General features: G+C 41.4%; 1 protein-coding gene across 1 annotated transcript in view; it reads left to right on the top strand.

The window, feature by feature from the left end:
- LOC132397760 (leukocyte cell-derived chemotaxin 1-like) overlaps window positions 1-9694 on the top strand; it is a 133314-nt gene extending 123620 nt beyond the window's left edge. The window contains exon 7 of the mRNA XM_059976525.1: window positions 9485-9694. Coding sequence (XP_059832508.1) covers window positions 9485-9694 — 210 coding nt within the window. The remainder of the gene's footprint in view (window positions 1-9484) is intronic.
- The last annotated feature ends 10944 nt before the right edge of the window (window positions 9695-20638 follow it).

The following is a 20638-nucleotide window of genomic DNA, read 5'->3' on the forward strand; positions in this document are numbered from 1 at the left end:
CAGCTATGGAGGCCAAGTCTTTATGTATATTTAAGGCAGAGATTGATAAATTCTTGTCTGGTCAGGGCATGGAGAGATACAGGGAGAATGCTGGAGATTAGGACTGAGAGAAAGATTGAATCAGCCATGATGAAATGGCGGAGCAGGCTCAATGGACCAAATGGTCTTATTCTGCTCCTATATCCTATGGTCTTATTTACAGTTTTCTATCTCCAGAGAAACAACATAGTCAAACCAAGTCAAGTCACTTTTATTGTCATTTCAACCATAACTGCTGGTACAGTACATGGTAAAAATGAGACAACGTTTTTCAAGACCATGGTGTTACATGACACAGTATAAAAACTAGACCGAACTACGTAAAAAACAACACAGAGAAAGCTACACTAGACTACAGACCTATACTGGACTGCATAAAGTGCACAAAAACAGTGCAGGCATTACAATAAATAATAAACAGGACAATAGGGCAAGGTGTCGGTCCAGGCTTCGGGTATTGAGGAGTCTGATAGCTTGAGGGAAGAAACTGTTACATAGTCTGGTCGTGAGAGTCCGAATGCTTTGGTGCCTTTTCCCAGACAGCAGGAAGGAGAAGAGATTGTATGAGGGGTGCATGGGGTCCTTCATAATGCTGTTTCCTTTGCGGATGCAGCGTGTAGTGTAAATGTCCGCGATGGTGGGAAGAGAGACCCCGATGATCTTCTCAGCTGACCTCACTATCCACTGCAGGGTCTTGCGATCTGAGATGGTGCAATTTCTGAACCAGGCAGTGATGCAGCTGCTCAGGATGCTCTCAATAGAACCCCTGTAGAATGTGATGAGGATGAGGGGTGGGAAATGGACTTTCCTCAGCCTTCGCAAAAAGTAGAGACGCTGCTGGGCTTTCTTTGCTATGGAGCCTGTGTTGAGGGACCAGGTGAGATTCTCCGTCAGGTGAACACCAAGAAATTTGGTGCTCTTTATGATCTCTACCGAGGAGCCATCGATGTTCAGCGGGGAGTGGTCGCTCCGTGGCCTCCTGAAGTCAACAACCATCTCTTTTGTTTTGTTCACATTAAGAGACAGGTTGTTGACTCTGCACCAGTCCATTAGCCGCTGCACCTCCTCTCTGTAAGCTGACTCGTCGTTCTTGCTGATGAGACCCACCACGGTCATGTCATCGGCGAACTTGATGATATGGTTCAAGCTGTGTGTTGCAGTACAGTCGTGGGTCAGCAGAGTGAACAACAGTGGATTGAGCACTCAACCCTGGGGAGCCCCCGTGCTCAGTGTGATGGTGTTGGAGGTGCTGCTCCCGATCCGGACTGACTGAGGTCTCCCAGTCAGGAAGTCTAGGATCCAGTTGCAGAGGGAGGTGTTCAGGGCCAATAGGCTCAGCTTTCCAATCAGCTTCTGAGGGATGATTGTGTTGAATGCTGAACTGAAGTCTATGAACAGCATCCGAACGTATGTGTCTTTTTCTTCCAGGTGGGTTAGGGCCAGGTGGAGGGTGGTGGCAATGACGTCATCTGTTGAGCGGTTGGGACAGTATGCAAACTGCAGGGGGTCCAGTGAATGGGGCAGCAGGGTCCTGATATGCCTCATGACGAGCTTCTCGAAACACTTCATGATGATGGATGTAAGTGCAAAGGGACGGTAGTTATTGAGGCAGGACACTGAAGACTTCTTTGGCATGGGGACGATGGTGGCAGCCTTGAAGCACGTTGGAACGGTGGTGGTGCTCAAGGAGATGTTGAAGATGTCAGTGAGAACATCTGCTAGCTGGTCTGTACATCCTCTGAGCACTCTACCAGGGATGTTGTCTGGTCCAGCAGCCTTCCATGGGTTGACCATGCACAGGGTTCTACCAGGGATGTTGTCTGGTCCAGCAGCCTTCCATGGGTTGACCATGCACAGGGTTCTACCAGGGATGTTGTCTGGTCCAGCAGCCTTCCATGGGTTGACCATGCACAGGGTTCTACCAGGGATGTTGTCTGGTCCAGCAGCCTTCCACGGGTTGACCATGCACAGGGTTCTTCTCACGTCGGCCATGGAGAGACACAGCACCTGGTCATTTGTAGGAGGGGTGGACTTCCTCACTGCCACGTCATTTTCCGCCTCAAACCGGGCGTAGATGTTATTCAGCGCATTTGGGAGGGAGGCATCACCTGCTCAGTCAGGTGATATTGTCCTGTAATTGGTGATGTCCTGGATGCCCTTCCACATGCGCTGCGTGTCGCCAGTGTCCTGGAAGTGGCTGTGGATTAGCTGGGCGTATGCACGCTTTGCCCCTATATAAAGCTTTACCTCACATGTGCATAAAAGGAACATTAATAAATTTGCTTCTTTTCAACAATTAGTTTCTCTGAACAAAAAGGGCATAACTCCATCTTAACAGTTAAGCAGATTTACTTTGAATAAGTACGTGGAAGATATGTGGGAACAGGTAAGTATGTAAAAATTAGTTTTCTTCCTTGAAATCTGCTGGTAAGAACAAATCTGTACCATCACCGGTAATCAATTGATGCTTAATGTCAGCTTTCTCTATTTTGAAATTATTTCCTTCCCACCTTGTATACACTGCAATACTTTGGCTTTTTCTAATACTTTGGATTTCTTTTGCACATTCCAGTAGCAACACAACTCCAAAAGCAAAGCCCTGTAAATCGACTGAAAACAGCCTGTGAGAGACTGACCATTTTCAGCATTCCCAAAGATATGGAAGGCGTTAGCAATACAATCCAAACTTCACCACAGTCCTAAATCCCATGTATCAGAGCTATCACAACTACATACTCCACACAAGAGTAATCAATCTCAGCCGTCACAGTTAACAAATCATGTCAGACAGTTATGATGAGGATAGTAGTCTTCTATATATAAAACTTTATCACACCCACGTACAACTATTCTGCATGTCATTTTAAGAGGCCACTGGAATTGTGACCAGGCAACTCCAAGGGGCACATCTGCCTATAACAGGGGGAAGGCTTCAATAGCACTTGTTACAAAATTGCAAGGGGGTGCAGCCTTCCTATTAATTTCTCCTTTACCTCAAGCTGATGGTTGATATGGCTGATCTTCCAGAGGAAATGTTTGTTTTTTAATTTGCCCTTCACTCACGCTCACTTCCAGTACAATCATTTATTACCTTTCAGATATTAAGAATGTAATGATGATAATGTACAAATTTTTTCAATGCAAAAGAATTTTGAGCAGGTTTTGCTTGCTCAGGCTGGAGATCGAAATTTAACTTTGGTTGCATGACTGAAATGCTCAATACTGTCGCAGTCTATAACATGAAGTCAACCAAACCAGGCTCAGAAGCTGAGACTCACCTCTATAGACTCTGTCCATACTTCTCATTGCCTCAGTAAAGCAATCAGCATAATCAAATGTCCCACCTCCCCTGGAGGTTCTCCATTCTCCAGTCCTCCATCAGGCAGAAGATATAGAAGTTTGAAAGCTTGCACCACCAAGCTCAATGACAGCTTGTAACCTGTTATTATAAGACTCTCAAATAGTTCCCTAGAATGATAAATTCGCAACAAGTCAACAGCATACGATATTTCATTGGCTACTTCATTCAAACCTGGAACATCTAGACAACGAAGGTGCATATGTGAAGATGCTGTTCATTCACTACAGCTCTGCATTCAACATTATCATCTCCTCAAAACTAATCAATAACCTCCAAGACCCAGGCCTCAATACCTCATTGTGCAACTGGATCCTCAATTTTCTCAGTTGCAGACCCCAGTCAATTTGGATTGGCAACAACATCCCCTCCGCAATCTCCATCAGCACTGGTGCACCACAAGCCTGTGTACTTACCCCCTACTCCGGAGGAACTCAGCAGGCCAGGCAGCAACTATGGAAAAAAAGTAGTCAATGTTTTGGGTCGAAACATCGACTGTACTTTTGTCCATTGATGCTGCCTGGCCAGCTGAGTTCCTCTAAAATTTTGTGTGTGTGGCTTGTGTTTCCAGCACCCACAGATTTTCTTTTGTTTGTAGTCTCATTACTTTTCTATTCTATACTCATGTCAGAGATGCCCAGTACAGCTCTACTGCCATACTTAAGTTTGCTGATGACAGCACTGTTGTTAGCCAAATCAGGGATGGTGATGGTTCAATATATAGAAGGGAGATTGAGAATCTGGCTGACGTTTAGCAACATTTCACTAAACATCAGCAAAACCAAATAACTGATTATTGACTACAGGGGAAGGAAACTGATCCATGAGCCAGACCTTATCAAGAGATCAGAGGTGAAGAGTGTTAGCAATTTTAAATTTCTCAGTGTTAATCATTTCAGAGGGTCTGTCCTGAGTCTAACATGTAAGTGCCATTACAGAGAAAGTACAGCAGCACCTCTACGTTCTTAGAAGTTTACTACAATTGGGAATGATACCAAACACCTTTACAGACTTCTATAGGTGTGTGATGGAGAGTATACACAGCCTGGTATGGAAATAGCAATCATTTAGAATGGGAAGGCTTGCAAAGATCAGTGGATGTAGTCCAGTCCATCACAGATCAAGCCCTCCCCACCATTAATCACATCCACAAGGAATGTTGTCACAGAAAGGCAACTCTAATAGGCAAGGACTCCCACCATACATGCCCTGCTCTCTTCTTGCTGCTGCTATCTGGAAGGACATACAGGAGCCTCAGGTTCCATGTCACTAGGTTTAGGGGTCAGTTATTACCCCTCAATGATCAGGTTCTTGAACCAAAGAGGATAAATTCATTCACCCCATCATTGAACTGATTCCACAACCTGTGGACTCACTTTCAAGGACTCTACAACTCATGTTCTTAACATTAATTATTTTGTTTGCTTACTTATTTTGTATTTGCACAATCTATTGTCTTTTGTACATTGATCATGTGTCTGTCTTTGTTGTGTGCAGTTTTTCGTCAATATTCTTGTGTTTCTTTGTATTTATTGTGAATGTCCACAAGGAAATGAATCTCAGGGAAGTTGATGGTGACATATATGTACTTTGATAATAAATGTAGTTTGAACTTTGAAATACTTTGATAAGATGGACTCTTGACCATATATCCTACTTCATTATGACCTTGCTGTTCATTGTTTCCTGCACTGCACTTCCTCTGTAGCTGCTGCACGTTATTCTGAATTGTTATTTGTTTATCTTGTAATACCTCAAGACACCGTGCTATGGCTTGATCTGTATGAACAGTATGCAAGACAAGCTTTTCACTGTTCCTCAATACATGTGACAATAATAAATGTATTTAGTGAAAAGGGTTCTAAGAGTAAAGCAATTATAGGCCTGTAAGTTTGATGTCAGTGATGGATAAATTAATGGAAAATATTCTTAGAGATGGTATATATAATTATCTGGATAGACAGGGTCTGATTAGGAACAGTCAACATGGATTTGTGCATGGAAGGTCATGTTTGACAAGTCTTATTGAATTTTTTGAAGAGGTCACGAGGAAAGTTGACGAGGGTAAAGCAGTGAATGTTGTCTATAGGCCTTTGACAAGGTTCCACATGGAAGGTTAGTTACGAGGGTTCAATCTTTAGGTGTTAATATTGAAGTAGTAAAATGGATTCAACAGCCACGGGATGGGAGATGCCAGAGTGCAGTGGTGGATAACTGTTTGTCGGGTTGGAGGCCGGTGACTAGTGGTGTGCCTCAGGGATCAGTACTGGGTCCAATGTTGTTTGTCATATACTTTAATGACCTGTATGATGGGGTGCTACATTGGATTAGTAAGTATGCAGATGATACTAAGATAGGTGGTGTTGTGGATAATGAAGTAGGTTTTCAAAGCTTGCAGAGAGGTTTAGGCCAGTTAGAAGAGTGGGCTGAAAGATGGCAGATGGAGTTTAATGCTGATAAGTGCGAGGTGCTACATTTTGGTAGGAATAATCAAAATAGGACATACATGGTAAATGGTAGGGCATTGAAGAATGCAGTAGAACAGAGTGATCTAGGCATAATGGTGCATAGTTCCCTGAAGGTGGAATCTCATGTGGATAGGGTGGTGAAGAAAGCTTTTGGTATGCTGGCTTTTATAAATCAGAGCATTGAGTATAGGAGTTGGGATGTAAAGTTAAAATCGTACAAGGTATTGGTGAGGCCAAATTTGGAGTATTGTGTAAAGTTCTGGTCTCCGAATTATAGGAAAGATGTCAACAAAATAGAGAGAGTACAGAGGAGATTTACTAGAATGTTACCTGGGTTTCAGCACCTAAGTTACAGAGAAAGATTGAACAAGTTAAGTCTTTATTCTTTGGAGCGTAGAAGGTTGAGGGGGGACTTGATGGAGGTATTTAAAATTATGAGGGAGATAGATAGAGCTGACGTTGATAGGCTTTTTCCATTGAGAGTAGGTGAGATTCAAAGAAGAAGACATAAGTTGAAAGTTAGGGGGCAAAAGTTTAGGGGTAACATGAGGGGGAATTTCTTTACTCAGAGAGTGGTAGCTGTGTGGAATGAGCTTCCAGTAGAAGTGGTACAGGCAGGTTTGATATTGTCATTACAGTAAATTTGGATAGGTTTATGGACAAGAGAGGAATGGAGGGTTATGGGCTGAGTGCAGGTCAGTGGGACTAGGTGAGAGAAAGCGTTCGGCACGGACTAGAAAGGCCGAGATGTCCTATTTCCGTGCTGTAATTGTTATATGGTTATATGGTTAAATTTTGTAAAGATAATTTTATAGGAAAAATAAAGAGTAAATGTCTATCATACACAGTTTGAAAACAGCAGGGATAATTCTGAGTAGAAACCAAAACAAATTGATTTCAAGATTTTAAGAATGCAACCCAAGGAGACAGGGAGCTCCAGATTGCAGCTTCTGCAAAAGCCAAATTTCACTCAGAACTGCAGATTCACGAGCTGAATAATGTTCTAATGGATACAATCATATGATCTGGTTACAAAGATAAAGCACCAGTTCCCTTGTGTACATCATAAGAAATGGTATCAGGCACGAAGAAGAAAGCATGTGTTCAATGTCTCCTTGGAAAAATTAGAATATTCCAGTTGATTCCTGAGAATTCTGGTCCATGACTGTTGAAGGTAGAGAAGGATTATTTGGGATGATGATAGGAACACGAGTTTCTGCATTGAGTAGTAATAGCAGGGCAATCGCTGGACTTGAGTATCATAGTCAATGCAAAGCCAGTGTCTATTGATGGGTCCTCAGGAGGCTGTAGAGGCCGATTTAAGATCCGCATATTCTGGTGCAGTGTGGGCAAGGGCAGGTGGTGTGACTATTGAAGGATTTTGGTTGTTTAGGGTCTCTTTTTGCAGCTGTTGCTTGTTCTCCGTAACACAGTGGAGGTTGATCTCCTATAGCACAGCTCCCTCTTGAACAGACTTCTATCAGGTGTATCTATTGAGTGCAATGTCTTCCTAGTTTTCAGACGTAACATTGAATTTCTTCAGGCTGATTGTGATGTTGTCTTTGACGCATTTTCTTTCCCCATTGAGGGCTGGCTGACCTTCTTCAAATGGGGGTAAAGGATCTGTTTGGTGAGATGTGTGTCAGACATCCGGATGGCATGGCCTATCCATCAGAGTTGGTGTTGTTTTATTGTGGTGGAGACGCTGCTCATGTTGGTGTCCTCCGATGCCATGGTGTTAGTGCATCTTTGAAGACTTTGAATACCGCAATCTGCAGGTCCTAACAAAACTTATGATCTGTAGTGCAGTCACCATTCCTACATTACTGTATGGAACAGAATCACAGAGCACCTAGTGTGGGTAGTTGAAACCTGAAGATCCTTACAAAAGATTTTGAAGATCAGCTGGAAGGACAGACTGCACTGAGTGCAGACAGAAACACTATATGAGCAGCAAAGTGGGCTGTAAACTACTGACCAGCCAGCCCATCAGGCAGCTCCTACCCCCTCCATGGCAGTGTCTGCAGTTGCCATATTGACCTCATCAGACACCTAAGAGCCAACAAACTAATGTGAAAGAGCAGTCTCGATCTAAGGAAAGCCTGTGAAATAGAGACCCAGCCATGTTAAGTGATGCAGGAGTTCTCCAAAGTATGGAAGGGCTTAACATTACAAAGTAATACGTACAACATTTTTCAGTCTTACAGTACATATCACAAATACCGCACTCCACATAAAAGTCAAACTCATTCTCAGTTGGACAAACTTGAATTGTTTCCTCTGCAGTATCAGAGACTGACAGAAGTTTATAAAATTAAGAGGGGCATAAATAAAGTAGACAGGATCTTTTTTCCAAGTTAGGAATGTCAAATGCTGGATGCTATGCATCGAAGGGGGGGGGGGGGGGGGATGTTCTTTTTTAGCCTCCAAGAGTGGTAGATGCCTGGAGTGGGCTGATAGGAATGTGCTGGAAGCAGATACAATAATGGTTTTTAACAATCTTGTGATAGACATGTAAATATGCATGGAATAGAGCAATATGGCTCACATACAGGCAGAGGTTTAATTTGACACTATATTTGCTGCAGATACAGTGGATTGAAGGGCCACATTGCATTCTTCTATGTTCAATGGCTGCCCGATGGACAAATTCTTGCTTAAGATAAAAAGATTTCCTACAATAGATAAAGGGATACTGGATGTCTCATTAGTTATAAATTTTATTGGCTTATGCTATTATTGTGTGTGTATAGACATGACAAAATGAAGAAAAGATGAAGGTTGTCAGATAAGTCTTGCCCCTTTGAAATTATTCTGCTCTGGCCTCTCAATACTTTGCCCAGTTCGACTATGACTAATCACTTACACAGATAAACTTAAAATTAATAATCTATTATCTAAGATGGTCAATTGATATGGTACTTCATCTAATAGGTTTACAATTCCATTAATATAACTGACAGAGATGGGTCAAAATATGCTGGTTAGGTATTCAGATGCTAGTATGTCAGTTATTTAGATTACACTCTGCTCAACAATAGTTGTTGTTAGTATATCTGGCTTGGCATAGTTACTATGGTTTGAAGATAAGAGACAATCTACTGTAAGCAGCTCAGGAATAATAGGTATATGGTACAAAGCCGTAATTTAATCTTTATTTCAATGTTTTAATTCATGATGGGCTATAGATCCCTGAGACCAGTTCCCATTCCACTCCACAGCTGGTGATGGTAATGTTGTAATGTTTTCTCCACAGAGATCCTTAACCTCTTACTCTGATCTTAACAGCACTTACTACAACATGTAACAGAACAGATTTGGTTGCAATGAGATTATTTCTCTATAAGACATGTTGAAAACCAGGAAGGAAAAAAATTGAAATGCTACTGCAGTACAACAACTGAATGAGTGTAATTACAGTGTGACATGTTTACATTGCCATTTCCCTTTATAAATATGACTGTGAGACTTTATAATGAGAAGAAAAGGTGCAGTATGCTGTCAGGCATGAGATTTTTGATGTGTTGCTAATTCTTTTTCCAGAATTTCCAATCCCAGAAAGATTGCATTTAATTATCCAAAACTTGAAAAGACTTAATTTATTTATCTGATTTTGCAGCGGGCATACGGATTCACTTTCGATCCTATGCTTGATCACAATGGATTTTGCTGCATAGAATGCCACCGTGGACACCAGCACTGCCGGCGAGTCTGTGAGCCTCTTGGTGGTTACATGCCCTACCCTTACAACTACCGAGGATGTCGTGTCATCTGTCGGATTATCATGCCATGCAACTGGTGGGTCGCACGCATGCTTGGGAGAGTATGAACTGAATTCCCTGCAATTACTGATCCAGAGCCTGAAGCCCTTTCAATCTGCTTTGGTTTCCCCTCTTCTAAGACATCCATTCATCAATTTGTTTTAAACAGTCCATTTATTGTACCAAGAAAAGATTCAAATGTCCTTCTTTCCTCCAAGCTGTTTATAAGTTTCTATCAGAGTGTTTCCTTAGTTAATTGAAATAAGAGAAAGATAATTCAATCCATGGAATTGTGTCTTGATTGTTGCCTGTAAGGTCTTAACTTTCCTGTCAGAATTTGGAGTCCATGGTTTATGAATCCCAAAATTGTAGCTCTGAAGCCATTTTCACACACCAGGTTTTCTGACCCAGAAACATTTGTCCTTCTTATAGAATTTCATTTATTTGGTAGGCTTTCTGGATAGTTCCTAAATATTAAAATAGCTGGTTAATGTTAGAATACATGAGAAAAAAAACAAGTAGGTCTATGGAAAATTGTAGGTTCAACTTGAGACATTGCAGACAATCACTCTCACAAAAAAAATCATGCTTTCTCCTAATAATAATTTTGCAACCATTTGTCATAGACTTGTTCATGATGGCTGTACAAAGGTCCTGTATAGTCATTTGGGATAAATACATAAAAATATACATACTTCATCAGGATATGCATATTCAAACTAATCACTTCTGCAACACTTGATATTTTCAATCATTGTCAATCCTGATTTTAGCATCTGTTTCTGCTTAAGAAAATCACTGCTCTACTGTAAATTTGCTGCATCTTCATATGCAGTACTGTAAACATTTTGTTCATATGACTTTTATATAACATAATTGTGTTAACACGGAAGTATATTTAAACTAGATCTTTCGCTTCCCAAATTTAATAAGCATAACTTGTTATAAGAAATAAGACAGGATTTAATTTCTCTCTTCCTCTTGTGTGGTTTATAATTTGTATTTCACACAACATGTTGCATTCACTAATTCTGTATTTTAAAAAGAGAAGATGGATTGTTCATTCCCAGTGTGCAGAGACATCCTTCCACTGACCCCAAACTGAACTGATGATTACTTGAAAGTAATCAGCCCCTACTCTGAACAATGAAGGCAAGGGAGTTACATTTTATATTTTTAATGGGACACAGTAAGATACACATGTCTGCACTTTAGCACTAAGATAATATGTTTTGCATTACTTTGGGAGCAATAATATAACATGCTCAGGGGCAAGCAGCAACAGGATTGTCCACCCATTTTATACACCATCTGATTTTACTCACCATGAAATGTAAATGAATTTAGTACATTTCTTTTGCTGATATCCTGATCTTTTTTTTTGATTTACAACCTCTATCATACTCAAGATCACCCATCACACAGAATTAAACTAGAATAAGAAATACCTGTCCAAGAACCCATTCCAACTCAGCTCAATCTTCCACAAATCCAATTAATGCATAGAATGTGATTGTCACACACCACATCGATATTTCCATGGTCCCTGCAGGTAACCAAACCGAATTAAATAAAAATTGCTTCTAAAACAGGGCAGAAGAATTCTCCCACAGGAAAGAGCAAAAATGCAGTGGTATGATATAACAATGCTATGAAAGAGCAGCATTTTGTGAATAACTACTTGTGCCTCGTACTTTAATTTGATCTTTGTGCAAATGGTATCTGCTGCAGAAGCACAGGAATATTTGGCTCCCAACTCAGAGCTGAAAAACGTGGCTTCATGTTGGCCAAAGGCCCATTTTCAGATTGGTTTGCACACAGCTTGCAAGGTTGCAAATCTCAGTGGGTTATGGCTCATGACTGGCTTGAAATTGGAGCCAGTTTAATTTCCTTTACTGATCAGGAATTAAGATCATTCGTTGCATAACTCCGTTAAATGTAACAGCCAGTGTTTGAAAGATGCTAATAATCACTTCTGGGTCATTTCACATCACTCAAAAATTTTAGAGCATAGAATAGGACAGCACAAGAACCACAATGTTGTGCTGAACTAATTAAATTAGTAATTCAATGGCTAACTAAACTGATCTCTTCTGCCTACACAATGTCCATATCCTTTATTCTCTCTAAATGTCTCATAAAAAAACCCAAATGCTTCTGCCTCTCTCACCTCTCCCTGTGTAAAAATAACTTGCATCTCACATCTCCTTTGAAATTCATCCTTTTTACCTTAAATGCATGCCATCTGGTACTAGACATTTAAATCTTCGGAAAGAAGATACTGTCTGTCTACTCTATCTATGCCTCTCATAATTCTATAAATCTGAATCAGATCTCCCTTCAGCCTCCAGCATGCCAGAGAAAGTTTGTCCTAATTCTCGTTATTGCACATGCCTGCTTATCTGAGCAACATCCTAGTAAACCTCTTCTGCACCCTCTCCAAAGCCTCAACATCCTTTCTATAATGGGGTGACCAGAACTATATGCAATACTCCAAATGCAGCCCAACTAGAGTATTATAAGGCTGCAGCAACACTTCACATTTGACTAGGTTAAACTCCATCTGCCATTTCTCCACCCATATCTGCAAATGATCTTTACCCCACAATATTCTTTTCCAGTCTTCTATGCTATCCACAAAACCTTCATATCATCTGCCCACCCACCTACATATTCATCCAGGTCATTTCTATATATCTCAAACAGCAGAACTCTCAGTACAGATCCCTACAAAACTCCACTAATCACAGACCTCCAGCTAGAATAAGTCCCTTCAACCAGTACCTTTCGTCTTCTATGGGCAAGACAGTTCTGAATCCAAATGAATGTGGACTTGCTCATAAACAGCTTTCCCGAATTAACTCTCCCTAATTCCTGTTTCATGCTCTTGTAATTTGCCGTGTTCCAATTTAATACTCTCTTGCAAAGTCTATATTTATTCTAATCTGCAGCTTAGCTATTTTTTGAGTTTTACACAATGGATGGGCCCTCCATTATGTCCTCTCTGAGTGCAGCTGTGATATTGTCTCTGATTAGTAGTGCAACTCATCCACCTGTTTTACCTCCCTCTCTATCTTTTCTAAAACATGGAAACGCTGGGACATTAAGGACCCATTCCTGTCTTTCCCCCAGCCAAGTCTTCGTAATGGCAACAACATCATCATTCCATATACTGATCCATGCTCTAAGTTCATTGCCTTTACCCATAATGCTTGTGACATTAAAATACAAACACTTTAAGCTATCCATCCCATGTATCTATTACTTTGCACCTGCCTGTCTTTATTGCCCCTGACATCTACTTTCTTGTCCATCCTTCCACTTTCTGACTTGGTGTTCTGGTTCCTATCCCCCTGTCAAATTAGTTTTAACACTCCTGAGTAACACTTGTGATCCTCTGGGCCAGGATATTGGTTCCCCTTCAGTTTTGATGCAGCCTGTCCCTTTTATCTCTGCCCCAGAAAAGGTTCCAATGACCCAAGAACCTGAAACTGCCCCCTGCACCAGTTCCTCAACCACTCATTCATCTGTACTATCATCCTATTCCTGCCCTGACTAGCACATGGTACAGGGAGCAATCCAGAGATTACTACCTTGGAGTTCCTGTTCCTTAGTCTCTTTCCTAACTCCCTATATTCAATGGGCAAGATCTCTTTCCCCTTTCTATCAATGCTGTTGGTTCCAACATGAAACCCGACGTCTGGTGGCTCACCCTCCCCCTTGAAAATATCCTGCAGCCAATCAGAGACACCCTGGACCCCAGCACCTGAGAGGCTACACACCATCCTGGCTTCTGTTTCACAGCCACAGAACCTTCAGCCTCTAACTATCGAATATCCTATCACCATCACTCTGCCCGATGATATCCTTCCCTGTTGAGCCTCAGAGACAGCCACACTACCAGTGGGCCTGGGAGGTGCTGCTGCACCCTGATAGGTCACCACCCCTCCCCACCAGTATCCAAAGGGGTATTCTTGTTGCTGAGGGGAATGGCCATAGGGTAAAAGTTTCATCGATGAGGTTTTCCACTACCCAGGTGTTCCTAAGTACATCGAGCTCCAATTCTTTGACCTTGTCAGTGAGGAGCTGATGTTGCATGCACATCCTGCAGATGAGGTCATCAGGGAGACCAGAAAGTACTTAGCAGTCCCACTTCTTACAGGAGGGTATTCCACTGTCTTAACTGCCCTCCTGTCTATGTTTGTTATACATTTGTCTGGAACTTCTCAAACTTAAGTTCTGCAATCAAATAAATTACTCCAAAAGACTCAGCACCCTGGGCCTCTGCTTGTTGAGCCAAATGCTGACCACTCATAGAATGGCCATTCTGCTTAAACCTAACTTATGTTATTGACCTTTGCTACAGTAAGTTACCAATAAACCAAGCGACCTCCTGCTCACAGGCAAGTCGAAACAGTTTAGGCTCACTTTTTAAAACTAGTGTGTAAGCTCCTCAAGGAACTGTCTCCAACACTTTCTGCGATCTCTTGCTCTGTAGATAAGTTCCGACAACCATCGCTCACTTTTTAAAACTGACACATAACCTCCCGGCTTTTGACCTTTTTCCTGTTGTAATCCCAACTTTAAATTGATTTCTATGTCAGAAGCTCACAGAATGATGTTGTTCCCTGGCTAATGTTCCTTTAGATAATTATATACCTCCAACTTTCTCAATGTCTTTGGGCCCTACAAATCCAATATAACACCAGTCCCTAATACACCAATACCTGAAACCCATGATATGTAGTTCCAGCCAAAGCCTAGGATTCACCTCCAATGAAGGCAGATTCATGTCCCCAATTAAACAATCCAGTGACTCCCACCCCACACACCTCACACCTCTGCAGGTTCCAACACTGCCATAAAACTACACTTGATTTTCAATTCCCCTCACTCCTACACATAGGTTTTGGCCTTTGATTCAGTCCCTCTCTTTCTTCCTTTCTTTCTTCCTCTCTCTCTCTCTCTCTCTTTCTTTCCTTATCTCTCTCCCCTCCCCCCTCTCTGTCTCTCTTTCTTCTCCTATCTCTCGCTCTCTCTTACTCTCTTCCTCTCTTCATGTCTTCTTCATTCCTATCACAAGTTCCTGAGCCTGGGAATGGGAAGAAGCATTAGACTGCACATTTCTGTCAACTTCTGTTTATAAAAGTCTGTAACACCCATTCTCTTGCAACTAACTAATAATGTTTGATGATCAGAGTCAATGAAATGACAGTCAACATTGTCTTCTCCCACCCCTCCCATCCATCAACTAATCATGACACCGCATCCACTCTATTGACTGCTATTGGGCTAATAGAATATTTGTCGACTGTGAAACATCCAGAGATTTGAAGTAGAATCAAATCTGCAGACTAACCACATTTCTGACCACTGCAGTTGTTACCTTTATTAAAATCTGATATTAGGGAAAGTTGGTGTAGGTATTGACAGAATCAACCCCACTGTAGGACTCATTGCTAACAGGGCTTAATAATTCCAACACAAACTCAGTATGGACCAACACCAATAAGCAAGGAGTCTGTGGACCCCAGGTTGGGAACCCATACAATAAAATATATTTGATGTAAAGTTACTCAGAGCTAGAATCTCACACAAGTACATACTTTCCACTTCATCAGGATCACTTCCACCCATTCAACACCATCGGAAATCATGCGTTTTGTGCAGTTTGATTTAACCATATTCAAATTTATTTTTTAATGCTGATATCAAATTTGTGTGATTTTGATGTTCTTTTCCATGGATCCCCATGTTGTACTTGAGTATTATTTGCTTTGCTACATTTCTCTTTATTGTTATTTTGTGTTCTCTGCTCAGCCTTCACACATATCACAGGAGTTTATTATTCATCAAATGCCCCACCGAAGCCCTAATTCTTCGTGTCGTCAAGCTAGGTGGAAAAGAAAGATAAACTGGTGTGTGAGATAATGCTGCTTTTTTAATTCTTAGTTTGCTCATGTATAAAATTCACTTCATAACACACTTTACTTAAGGTAGAAGCATAATGATTATGTTAAATGTTATTAAAACATTTATTACTATTATTGTTTATAGTTTTTGCATGGCTTAATAAAAGGTTTGTAACAATACCAGAGAATGTTTATTGTCCCACTGTTTTGTTTGCCTTACACTTTTGAAGAGAATTAATTTTTCATTAACTTTATGAAGATCCATTCTCTACTCATCTCCAATGTGAATGTGTACACCAGTATCTTTCAATGTATCAAAGTTTGAACTGAACACAGTTAAAAATAGAGTTTGCAACAGATTAGAGGTTTGGAGGGTGGAGTTGGTATACAAAGTACACAGAACATTACATGAAAGTTTCAGAAAGAAGTAATCTTGGAAGTTACAAATTTACACTTCCCCTAATCTGTAAATTATACTAGATTTTGATTTTTACCTTTTATCTTCTATGTTGTTGTTTATTTTTTTTAAATCCTGGCAATGATACTTAACTTCTCTAAACAGTGAGTCTTACTCTAGTGGTAGGCAAGTTGATCGTGAGAGGCAGGATTTATGAGCATTTGAAGAGACATAATCTGATTAGGAATAGTCAGCATGGTCAAGGACAGGTCATGCCCTACAAACCTGATTGGATTCTTTGAGAATGTAACAAAAAACATTGATGAAGGTAGAGCAGTGGATAGAGAGTATATGGATTTCAGTAAGACACTTGATAAGGTTCCCCACACAAGTTTCATTCAGAAAGTAAGGAGGATTGGGATCCAAGGAGACCTTGCTTTGCAGATCCAGAATCGGCTTGTCCACAGAAGGCAAAGGGTAGTCGTAGATGGTTCGTGTTCTGTATGGAGGTCGGTGACCAGTGGTGTTATGCAGGGATCTGTACTGGGACCTCTCCTGTTGTGATTTTTATAAGAGACCTGGATGAAGTAGAAGGGTGGGTTAGTAAGTTTGCTGGTAACACAAAAGTTGGGGGTGTTGTGGATAGTCTGGAGGGTTGTCAGAGGTTACAGTGGGACATCGATAGGATGCAGACCTGGGCTGAGAAGTGGCAGATGGAGTTCAATCCAGGTAAGCGTGAGGTGGTTCAGTTTGGTAGGTCAAATTTGAAGGTAGAATATAGTATTAATGGTAAGATGCTTGACAGTGTGGAAGATCTTGGGGTCCATGTCCATAGGACTCTCAAAACTGTTGAGCAGGTTGACAGTGTTATTAAGAAGGCGTAAGGTGTGATGACCTTCATTAACCATGGGATTGAGTTCAAGAGCCATGAGGTAATGTTAGAGATGTATAAGAAGTTGGTCAGACTGCACTTGGAGTACTGTGTTCATTTCTGGACACTTCACTGCAGGAAGGATGTGAATCCTATAGCGAGAGTGCAGAGGAGATTACAAGGATGTTGCCTGAATTGGAGAGCATGCCTATGAGAATAGGTGGAGTGAACTTGGTCTTTTCTCCTTGGAGAAATGGACAATGAGAGGTGACTTGATAGAGGTGTATAAGATGATGAGAGGCATTGATCATGTGGATAGCCAGAGGCTTTTTCCCAGGGCTGAAATGGCTAGCACAAGAGGGCACAGTTTTAAGGTCCTTGGTAATAGGTACAGAGGGCAGGTCAGGGTAAGTTTTTCACACAGAGAGTGCTGGGTGTGTGGAATGCACTGCCGACAACTTTAGTGGTGGCAGATGCAATAGGGTTTTCTAAGAACCTCTTAGATAGGCACATGGAGCTTAGAAAAATAGCTGACTATGCACTAGGGAAATTCTAGGCAGTTTCAAGAGTGGGTTAATGGTCAGCACAACATTGTGGGCTGAAGGGCCTGTAAAGAGCTGTAGATTTCTGTGTTCTATGTTCTATATCTGGTTGCATTTACCTTAAACATAAAAAAAAACTGCAGATGCTGGAAATCAGAAAAATAAAACAGAAAATGCAAAAAACACTTAGCAGGTTAGATCAGAATTAGAATCAGAACCAGTTTTAGTATCAGTGGGGTATTTCACAAAATTTGTTGCTTTGTGGCAGCAGTAAATTTCAATACACAATAATAAAAACTATAAATGAAAGTAAGTATATATAACAAAAAGAAAATTAAGCTAAATAAGTAGGATAAGAAGAGGGATAAATACCAAGGTGGTGTTCATGGGTTCATTGTCCATTCAGAAATCTGATAGCAGTGTGGAAGAATTTGTTCCTGAAGCATTGAGTGGGTGTCTTCAGGCTCCTGCACCTCCTCCCTGCTGGTAGCAATGAGAAGATGGGATATCCTGGGTGATGAAGTCCTTAATGATAGATGCCACATTTTTGAGACATCACCTTTTGAAGGTGTCCTGGATTCTGGGGAGGCTAGTTCCCAGCAAGGAACTGGTAGAGCTTACAACTTTCTGCAGCTTTTTTCTGATCCTGTCCATAGGACTTTTTATTATTTGAATTTTTATTACCAGATGGTGATAAAAACCAGTTAAAATGCTCTTCATGGAACATCTGTAGAAATTTGTGAGTGTCTTTGGTGATTTAATATACAAATTCTCCTCAAACCCCAAATTAAATATAGCTGCTGTTATGCCCTCTTTGTAATGCATCAATATGCTGGGCTTGGGATAGATCCTCAGAGATGTTGACACCTGGGAACTTGAAACTGCTTACCCTTTCCACTTCAGATTTCTCGATGAGGACTGCTAAGTGTTCCCTCAACTTCCCCTTCCTGAAGTCCGCAATTAATTCCTTGATCTTACTGTCATTGAGTGCAAGGCTGTTGCTGCAACACCATTCAACCAGTTGATCTATTTCACTCCTGCATGCATCCTCATCACCAACTGAAATTCTGCCAATAGGAGCATTTATTAAAGAGAAATATTTAACACAAGGGTCCCAGACCTGAAACTGGTTCTATTTCCAGCAATGCTGCCTGACCTACTGAGTATTTGCACTATTTTCTGTTTTTGTTCTGAAGCCTAGAGGATTTTTCCACAAAACACCTGATGCCTTTCATCTCTCCCTGTCCCATCTCTTACATTGCTTCATGTGGTCAGCAGGATAATTGGGAACCAATGCACTTTAACATAACAATATGTCATGCTTTTAAAAATCAGCACAAATCAACAATGTATTTGAATTTAAATGTAAAAATATTAACCCCATCACTTTAAAAAATTGTCATTAATTTGAAATAGGTGTCCTGTCTTATCACTGTATTACAATAGCCAGAATATGGTAATTGGCTTTACTGACAGGGTTCTCAGCTGGAGCCTGAAGCTGCCTTGTTTCTTGAAACCTCTGAAAAGTCTTGTCACACAAAAGGAGTCTTCCACACAACAGGAAGCCTTTCAGCCATCAAGTCACATGAGTAATTCCATACCCTATCTCTATGTAACTTACTCTTACTCAAGTGCCCATCCCTCAACCTCCAATTCTCCTGCCAACCACCTATATTAGGAGAAATTTACAGCAAACAGTTAGCCAACCGGCCAACACATGTTCAGAAGAAAGGGAAGCACCTGGAATTAACCCGTTCCATCACAGGAAGCGGCATACCAATTCCACAGGCAAAAGTGAAAATCAGGGTTGAACTTCGTGGCAGCAGCAGAAACTGCTGTGCCACTGCTCCAACCAATTATGATATCAAATGTTGAGTGTGAGGAAATCAACACAACAGTAAGAGGCATCAGATTAAATGAGCCTGAACATATAACACTCATCAGTTAGCTACACAGTCTCCACAGCACAACTACAAGCTGAAGCACCAAGAATCAAATTAACTAGACACAGGAAGCTCATGTATCACTGTACTCCAGAAAGCTACTAGAGATCTTTCCCAAGCCAGCAAAATCAAACAATGGAGTGTCAAAATATTTGGATATTGTGGCGACCCACTTCCCAGCACACTCAAACCAGCTCACAAAGTGGCGCACGCTGGCATTGAGGCCGGTCACAAAGAGGGCACTAAGCCTGCTTCAACAGCAAGGGGAAAAGCCCGCGCACGTGATGGGACTGTGAATACGCGCCCCCTACAGCAATTCCGCCCGCCCGGGAAGGGCGGGAACAGGAAGGCTTTAAAGCGAGGTCGCGAAGTTTGAATAAACCTCTTTTGCAACTGCAGCTCACCGACTACATGTTGTTATTTCAGCGCTGCGTGTAGCACATCGCTACAATACGGCCCAAGTGCGGCAAGAGAGAGAGTAGCTGGTCAACAGTTCATTGATTTTAATGAGAATTGTTGCAGAATTTAAAGGAAAAGAAAAACAATAAACACTCGGCTAACAGGGCTGTTAACTAAAACTCTCAAACTGAAAGTTAAATGGCAACACTGCGGCTGGAAGCAATAGCTAAATGGTAGATGAATACCGCTCCTTCGTAGTATCATTCGAAATGGTAGTCCTCTTTTCCGAACAAGGATGAGGGTAAGCAGGGAATGTAAATGTTGCTATGCTTTTGGTCAAGTCTGGACAAGACTAGACGGAAAAGAAGAGAAATCAATACCACCATAATGAAACAGTAGTTCGCTGGAATCTGAGTACTCACGAGCGCAATTGTCAAATCTGCTACACAACTCACCTGCACAGGCATGTAGGCACCGTGGCAGAGTCTGTGGTTGTGACATGGAGAAGTTTTAAACCAGGCTCACATTTGCAAATCAGCATTACGTAAGTTTTGAGAGATGTGTACATTTGAGATAAATCCAAACATTATAAAAGTTTGAAAAAGTCAGGTATAGTATGGTACGGTTGAGGCAGCATGGTAGATAGTGCTTAGCACAAGGCTTTACAGTACCAGTGAACCGGGTTGAATTCCAACTGCTGCCAGTAAGGAGTTTGTATGTTCTCCTCATGACTGCATGGGTTTCCTCCAGGTGCTCCGGTTTATTCTCACAGAGCAAAGACATATTGGTTCATAGATTAATTGGGCATTGTCCCATGATTAAGGCAGGGTTAAATTGAGGGTTGCTGTGCAGTGTAGCTCCAAGAGCTGGAAAGGCCTACTCCGCACTGTATCTCGATAAAAAATAAAATGCTAACTGTCAGACATACTGATAAGCTCAGGTAGGGTC

This window comes from Hypanus sabinus, chromosome 8, assembly GCF_030144855.1.
Source record: "Hypanus sabinus isolate sHypSab1 chromosome 8, sHypSab1.hap1, whole genome shotgun sequence".
Lineage (NCBI taxonomy): Eukaryota > Metazoa > Chordata > Chondrichthyes > Myliobatiformes > Dasyatidae > Hypanus > Hypanus sabinus.